The following is an 8084-nucleotide window of genomic DNA, read 5'->3' as shown; positions in this document are numbered from 1 at the left end:
TTAAAATTGAATTTTTTCCATTTCCCTACTTTCTTGAGTTCTGTCACATTGAAAGCAATGAGCACGCAACATCAAAGGTTGACTCCGATTATTTTCCTAATCTCTCGACCTTCTTCTGATATTTCCAATTCGGATTAGTCCTATTAATAAATCAAACCCATCTAAATTATACACCATAGTTTTGGTGGTCGATTTCATCTTAATGTGAAATAACATTTGTAGTATGTCCCACATGTGATTGCAACTCGCACTTGCCTTTGATGTATTACAACCAGAGGCAGTTGGGTTAATGCATTTTTATTCTTATTGATTTGTTTGTCTATCACTCTGTTATTTGGTTAAATTGTTCGTTGTAAGATTTACTATTATTTATCAAATGGTCATATAGCACAATCAGGGCAAATGAAACCGACTTTCTATACGCTGAATTCAATATATATATACAAAGCCTTCCTGATTCGTGAAGAATTGAGTAGCATGTGATTTGTCTTCCTGACTCATGAAGAATTAAGTAGCACGAGACTAGTAAAAAACATGTTGGACAATGATAAAATTTGTGATGGTATCACATATGAAGGGACAGGTTAATCTCTAGACAAAATGTACTATATGCAATGGTTATAGCAAACTTATCCATAGGGCCAAGCTCCATCATTTATTCAGATTTGAAAAAAGATCATATTGTCTAATTGGTCTACCCAATTGAAAGGTTCTTAAAGAGCCCACCATGATCAAGTCTTGTTGAGTGCACCGTTCCTATATTGAAAAGGGATGTGCCCTAGACCAATTTGGCCGGATGGATACCCCTTAGTGGTTGGCTCTTAACAGAAGAGTTCAACCTAAGACTAGTTTGCATGTAGCTACAAATATTTTGTGAAAGACCTCCATCGAAAAGGCTAGCTCAACAAGTCCAAGGATATACCTGCCCACTATCCACAATATTGCAATCCTGAACCATTTAATTAGATATATATGTACTTATTTTATAAGCACGGCTTAATACAACTCCTCATATATATATATATATATACTTATTTTATAAACACCACCTAATACAACTCCTCGCTACTTGCATCAAAACTAAATATACCAAATTGCCACTGTGATTTGCGGAAATCGCATACAATTTTACACTACTCACCGATTTTGTGATCAAATTATCGACAAACCGTCTGACATTTTATACTTTTAAAATTGTATATTTCGATTTCAACTTTGCTGAGCAGAGAGCATTGTCAAGCTGAAGTACTTAATATGTCCATAGTTACAATAATTCACAATTTTCCCAAAATCAAGAGAACTGAAATACTTCCCTTGCTGACACCCCTCTAAACCTAGCTGCCAATTAATGGCAAATCTCTAAGCGCAACTTCATTAAAAGAGCAAACAGTGTATTTTGACAGGAAACTTGAACCACGTGATACACTTTCATATTTTTCTTTTAATTTGAGACTAACGGTAGCAATCTGTCAAAAAGCATCCACTACTAACTACACCATATATGACTTCTCTGATGACTTACTTTAATGTACAAAACCCTAAGAAATCAAGTTGATTGCTCCGGTTGAAGGGTTTTACGAGGGGGGTTCTTCATTCAGATCAATAATCTCGGAACCCACATATTTCTCACTTTCAACATCTCCTCTGTAAACTCTGCAGCTATTTTTAAAAGGAGCCATAATATCCATCTGGGCATGACAAGGCCTGCACTTGGGTGTTAGATTAGAAAAATCTTCCCACTCTAAAACAGGCTTCCAAGGTGCAGACTTAGAATGAATAGAATTGGTAGAGTTACCTCCTTTATTTATAGGATTCATCAGCTTCTTCAATGCTTTGATATTTTCCACCAAAGCAAAAAACTCTAGGGCTTCTCTTTCATTGTCATCTGGCCGTAACCGTTTGGTCTTGTTTTCCACACTGCTTCCTGCCTCTTCACCACTTGGACAACTTTGCATTGGCCTCTTCGAATCCATTCGAATACCTAACTAATCCTTTCAAGGAATTTCTAAAGAGATATTAGATTCAGGCTTCCATTTAATCGAAATATATTCACCAATCATATTACATTAGACCTTTATTCCAAAGGCAAAATACATAGCAACGGTTATATTAAAACATGAAACCCTAGAACATATTATATCATTGAATTGGGATTCACAGAATTAAAGGTAGTCACTCACCTTAATATTTCGGCCGAGTGGTAGCAATACTCCAAAACCTGAAATCTACTCTCGCAAACATGTGCACACAAATTTTCTACTATCGCAAACATATGCGCGTGTATCCATATGCACACAATTTTCCATGCGCGTGTAATCATTAGTTATGACAACCGTGGGTGAAATTGACAGAATTTGATGGGAAGAGAAGTGTGTGGAAATTTTATCCGCTAAACTCGGGAATGTCATGGCGCGTTATGAAAATTTTGGAAGAGTGATTGATACGGAAGTGTATTTTTCTCACATTAGTCAATGAGAGAGAGAACTGGCAGGACAATTGTACACCATCGATCTGAGTTGTTTATTCTCCGTTTGATATAATTTTACTGTGGAGGATATCACCAAGATTCTTTTCTAACTTTTCTTTCTGTACCTTTGAGTTGTTGTATTAGAATTGAAATTAATGCAGAATTGACTATTAAGTTAAAATTGAAAATTAAGAAAACAGTTTTCCAATTACAACACTAAAGCAAGTGCTACAGACTGGCATGTACTTGGGGCTAACTAGTATGTAAGATAATAGTTGTTAAAATTATATTGTGATACAGTAAATTTGCAATGATCTAAATACAATTAAATTTGTAATAGTTAAATATAAAGTATGTCAAAGATTAAAAAATAGGTGTGTAGAATTGAATTGTTTATTATATTATATTTTACTAAATTTTTTTAAATATTTAATTTAAAGTATTGATTAGCATTTAAATTGAGCTAGAATCTATTTTTAACATAAAAGGTAATTATTTATATAGTAGTATATTAAAGTAATCTATAAATGATTTCATAAAAAGTAAAAATCTTATTATTAATTAAATATATTAACTAGGGGAAAATCTAGACCAAAATAAATCAATATGACAGAGCTTGAAAAAAGGGTCCTATAACAACTAATGAAATCGACCAATTATGGTTGAGATAAATAGTATATAGTACAAAATATTATATAAAATAAAATTATAAATTTAAATATAATCATTCTTTAATTACAATGTATCAAATTTCAAGGTGACACCCATTCTAGAAGTCCTTAATTTTTGATAAATAGAAGATATTTTCAACTACATCAAATTGTAATATTATTATTATTAAAATTCCATTATGTAATTGTTTAAATTGAATGTCTTGACCTATGTTTCATGCGTATTGATTCACATGAATCCATCTCTCACTAAAATTAACGATACCACTCATTGTACATAGATAATATTACAATTATGGTTAGGTTTGACAATTTTGATCAAGTTTAATATTTGGTTCGATAATATTACTACATGCAAGGTGAATGTTAAAGTAACTCTAAGGTTATATGTTGTAATTAGGGCCACATTTAAGATGTTGGAACATTTTTTCAAGTATAACTTACAAATTTAAATTTATATTTTTCACATTGTTGGTAAACAAATTTGTCACTTGAAAATAGTCCAACGGAGTGTATGTGGAAAATTGTTCACAATAGTTGGATAGGCCCTTGATATGTGTCCTTCCTCTATGTTTAGAGGGGAAGCTCCCTCATATGATGTAATTTTGAAAGTTTTCAAATAAAGATGAAATCAAACTTTAAAAGATCAATAGAATGCCATTGATGATGAATGCACCACATGACTTCAAAGCTTTCTGAGACTAACTTAAACCACTAATAACAACAATCAAGATCTACGCTTGAGAATTACCACTAGCACAACGTTGATCCAAATATTCATAAACATTTGTACAATACCATGAAAATGCTTACTGCAAAAACAATCAACATTTTTAACAATTTAGATTTTGAAAGAACAGAACTCAAATAATATTTTCCCTTATTTTCTTGCACCAAGAACCTAACAGGAATTTTGATTACAAAGATAAAATTTGTATACACATTTCGAATATTATCTTATTATAAAAAGTTTAACCTAAGTATTCTCCTATTCAAAAGTCCAAAAAGTCCATTTACAAAGCCAATATGATTTCTTATATAGACATTGAGGTTAAGAACTACTCCTCCATGGTTAATAACTACTTCCCTAATATGTGATTTAAGTGAGGTTAATTACCTTCTACAAAATTAACCTAGAATGACTAAGATCACTTATTGAAATGTATGGCTTACAACATGTCTCCAGAAGGTTGAATCATTGATTTGGCAAGTTATTTGATGTAGAATCTTCTCATGATCTTCATCATAGTTTTACATATTGAATATTGACATAGAAACAATCATTCACAACATCCCTTTTCAAACCACTTCATCTCTTTTATTAGAATATTGTAGCAATACAAGCATGCACTAGTTTCTCATGATGCTGACGTACTATATTGAAACTTTATCATTACCAAGTAGAAGAATGGTAGTTATCATTTTGCACCCTATTCTTATCACTCCAATGGTTGATGAGACAGTTGAACCCTTTCACTAATATAATTATATAGGATGTGTCATGGGAACTTTTAGTCAAAACAACTTATATGTAATGCCTTTGATTCTTTGTGAGGTCCATAGTGTCTCAAGGCACATACAAATTTAACCATCCCCATTTGTTTAAGCTCCCAAGTCCACCACCATATGTGTTTCATAAAAATTTGGTATTCCATCCCATTTGATTGATTGGAGGCCTCCAATATTCAACATGTGTTTCACCCATTAAGTCATGTGCTTGTGAATGCTCTCATGATCTGCACTTATGGTTCCCTTAATCATGTTGATAGAATAGTTAAATTCCCCAAGATGCTTGATGGAATCACTTTGATTCTTATTCATCATTGACTCTATATTCATATTTTTCATCCGTTCATGCCAATGATGGCAATTAATCCAACAACCCAATTTTATTGCATAAATGATTTTGAACTCTTCTTGATATACCATAACATATGATGATGTGGGGTGTCAAGATCTGGCACTATGATATTCAATACAATTCCTTTTGACATAATCTTAGAAAATGACTGAACATCCCACTTGTGCATGGCATGCAATCATCATATTCCCTCCTTCAGATGAAATGTGCATTATATCAAACATATGACATAGAGACATACTTCATGTCTTAATTTTGAGTTGTTCTTTCAAACATTTAACTATATTGCCATCGATATTTCTTCAAACAATCCCTTTGCATACCAGGTAATACTTGCAATCCATGAGATGACATGTGGTTGTAGTTGTGGGATTTGAATTCTTTCCTTATGCAGATTGGAGGTGACCGTTATCTCCTTGGTTATGGTTGAATTATAAAAAATAGTTCCCATGCTTTGTTATTGGTATGCCACTACCATTCTGAATGGTGTGGATCAAAAATGAAGGAAAATTTCTCACAAAAACCATTTTCCTTGTTGTTGGTAAATAGATTTGTCATAGTAGAACTTGCCCAATGGAATGTGTGTGGAAAACCATTCACAACAGTTGGATAGGCCCTTAATATCTAGCCTTCCTCTGTGTTTAGAGGGGTAGCTCCCTCATAAGATGAAATTTTAGATTTTTCAATAAAGATAAGAAGAACTTAGAAAATAAGAAGGAAAACCATTGATAGCGAATACACCACACACCTTCAACTTTTTCATAACAATGATGTAACTATTAATGAGAACTATCAAGGACTATGCTTGAGAACTTTGATCAACACAATGCTAATTCAACCATTCATGAATACTCACACCATACCATGAAAATACTCATAAATGAATCAACACCTCAACAATTTAGACTCTTTGAAAGAGAATGCCTGAATGTACTTCCTTTATTTCTTTGCACCAAGAAAGTAAGAAATAACTGATTACAAAAACAACAATTGTATACACTTTCCAAAAATTGCTTTGTTATCAGAGCATAAGTGTTCCCTATATCCAAGTCCAAAAAGTCCCTTATTACATTGATTTTTAGGAATTTATAGCCAATCTAGAATAACCAACTTTTTGGGTTCATAACTACCCAAAAAGTTAGAGTTTGGACTACTTGAAGATGGTTCGTAACCAACTCTAACCCTTAAAGCTTAACTATAGTTAGAAAAGCCAAAACCAGAGATAACTCTAAAGTTGACCTTTTTTACAAAATATATAAATACAAATTTAAGACAACTTTAGACAAATATACTTCTAACTTCTAACTGTGCCAACTGATATTCCCTGAACTCGTCCTTTGATCTGTAGGTGCTGCCAGCAACTGAGCTTTCTTCTCCTTCGACCTTATCTTCTTCCTATGTTTATCATCACTTAATCACCTGAATAGTTGAATGTGCTAAAAGTAAGTCATGCCATGACAATGAGCTTGGCTTCTTTTCTCTATCCATGAGCTTTGAAGAAGATTTGAATCTAGCATGTGCTTTATTCTCAATTTTAACCTTCCCATTTACATGGCCATAGATGTATCACCCCAAATTCTTTATTAAATTTTATGTAGATTAGATGAGCTTCATCACTTTATGAGATCTTGGACAAAAATCTCCCTAATCAACAAACCATATGTCTTGATCATTCTTCCATAGAACCAATCATTTTTGCAAAACTCTATCATGCCTTCTCTCTGTTATTGCCTCTAGAAACTTGTCAAACATTGAAAACCACAAGTCATCATTCTTAGAAGGAGTCACAAACAAGTTTGAATCTAAAAGGTCGAGTGAAAAGGCCTCCACCACAAGAGGTAAATTAGGAACCTCTTCTTGTGTATCAAAATGTATAAGCTTCTGCACTTTATTTGTATCTATTATAGAGAGGCATCTCGTTGAGACAGTAGACTGAATATTTCTTCTTATAATCTCTACTAAAAAGACCACAAGCTTACTATCAGTGCGAGATCAATCTTTGGTTAAGCTCTGCTGATAGTACTCAGATCTATTGTAAGGAGCCATAGCATCAATCTTTGAATAGCTTATTATCCTTCTTGAGTAGACTAGTCCTACTCTGAAAGTGGCTAAAAGAATACTCTGTGTCCTCTTGCTCACTTCACTCGTTATGTCCAAGACCTTCAAAGTCTAAGAGCACGTATAGGCACATGTTGTGTCTCGAAACATTTTTTGCATCACTGGTGATAAGAGTTCATCCAGACACCATCTATGCACCTACCCCCTGCAATATCGAAGGAAGATCTTGATAAATGGTTCAATAGATAAGATTTGTTGCTACTCTTTTTTCCCATTGATGATATAACCTTAATTTGGCCCTTTGTGAACTTCGACATCTTGTTGATCAAATGTGGCACAATTTACATGGAATTTCTTCAAACACTTGATACACATACATGTTCAAACATCATCTAATGATTATGAGCTGTGAGGTTTTGCAGGTGCAGAATCAAGCAAATCGCACACTCCCTCCATTTCATTATTTTTGCAGCCATGTTGCACTTACAATGATAATAAGATTCTTTTGGTGGTCCCCCGTATATTATTTGTGTATTTCCCATTGCAAGACCTACTTGTGCTGGAGCACCCCCAAATGGCCCTATTGATGTCATTGGGGCCCTCCTTGCTCCCAACTTGTACCATCTCCTTAGATATTTCTCATATTAAGCGACTATGAGCTCTACATAATCTGCACTGATCTCAATGAAACTGGAAGCAAATAATATTGTTAACATAATAATTTCCTCCAAGATTTATGGAAACAAGACCCTCCTCAACAAGTTTTCTCATTTCATGACTTCCAATGATATGTGCCACCTTCTTTTGGTACTCTACAAAATACTTGAATTGCTGAGGAAGATGAGCAACGTGGATTTTTGAGCTAGCTTATCAAAAGTTGACACCTTTTGAAAACACAATTTGTGTTCCTATAACTCGAGCTTTCTTTCAAACCGACCTCCAACAAAACAATGCACCTGTTACTACTTCAAACATCTATGAACTTCATTTAGAAAACAAATATATAAGTTTGTCAGTATGAAGCTTC

At 33.6% G+C, this 8084-nt stretch overlaps 1 protein-coding gene across 4 annotated transcripts; it reads right to left on the bottom strand.

Moving 5' to 3' along the window:
* Positions 1-1178: 1178 nt before the first annotated feature.
* On the bottom strand, positions 1179-2361 carry LOC149554910 (uncharacterized). 4 transcript variants are annotated; one of them, XM_089833557.1, is made up of 3 exons: positions 2181-2361; positions 1796-2005; positions 1179-1704 (listed from the first exon to the last, which is right to left on the bottom strand). In XM_089833557.1, exons 2-3 carry the CDS (start codon positions 1971-1973, stop codon positions 1595-1597), a joined length of 288 nt encoding a protein of 95 aa, XP_089689683.1. In that variant the 5' UTR covers positions 1974-2005; positions 2181-2361; the 3' UTR covers positions 1179-1594. The 4 variants fall into 4 exon arrangements, with proteins under 4 accessions (XP_089689683.1, XP_089689681.1, XP_089689682.1 ...); XM_089833555.1 differs by having other exon boundaries at positions 1179-1991; positions 2181-2354; XM_089833556.1 differs by having other exon boundaries at positions 1179-1985; positions 2181-2354.
* Between the last annotated feature and the right edge of the window lie 5723 nt (positions 2362-8084).

The sequence above is a fragment of the Cupressus sempervirens genome, chromosome 5 (genome assembly GCF_028749045.1).
Source record: "Cupressus sempervirens isolate cs-2001-9-10 chromosome 5, ASM2874904v1, whole genome shotgun sequence".
Taxonomy (NCBI): Eukaryota; Viridiplantae; Streptophyta; class Pinopsida; order Cupressales; family Cupressaceae; genus Cupressus; species Cupressus sempervirens.
The sequence above is the reverse complement of the archived record's forward strand: the minus strand, read 5'-3'. Positions and strand labels throughout refer to the sequence as shown.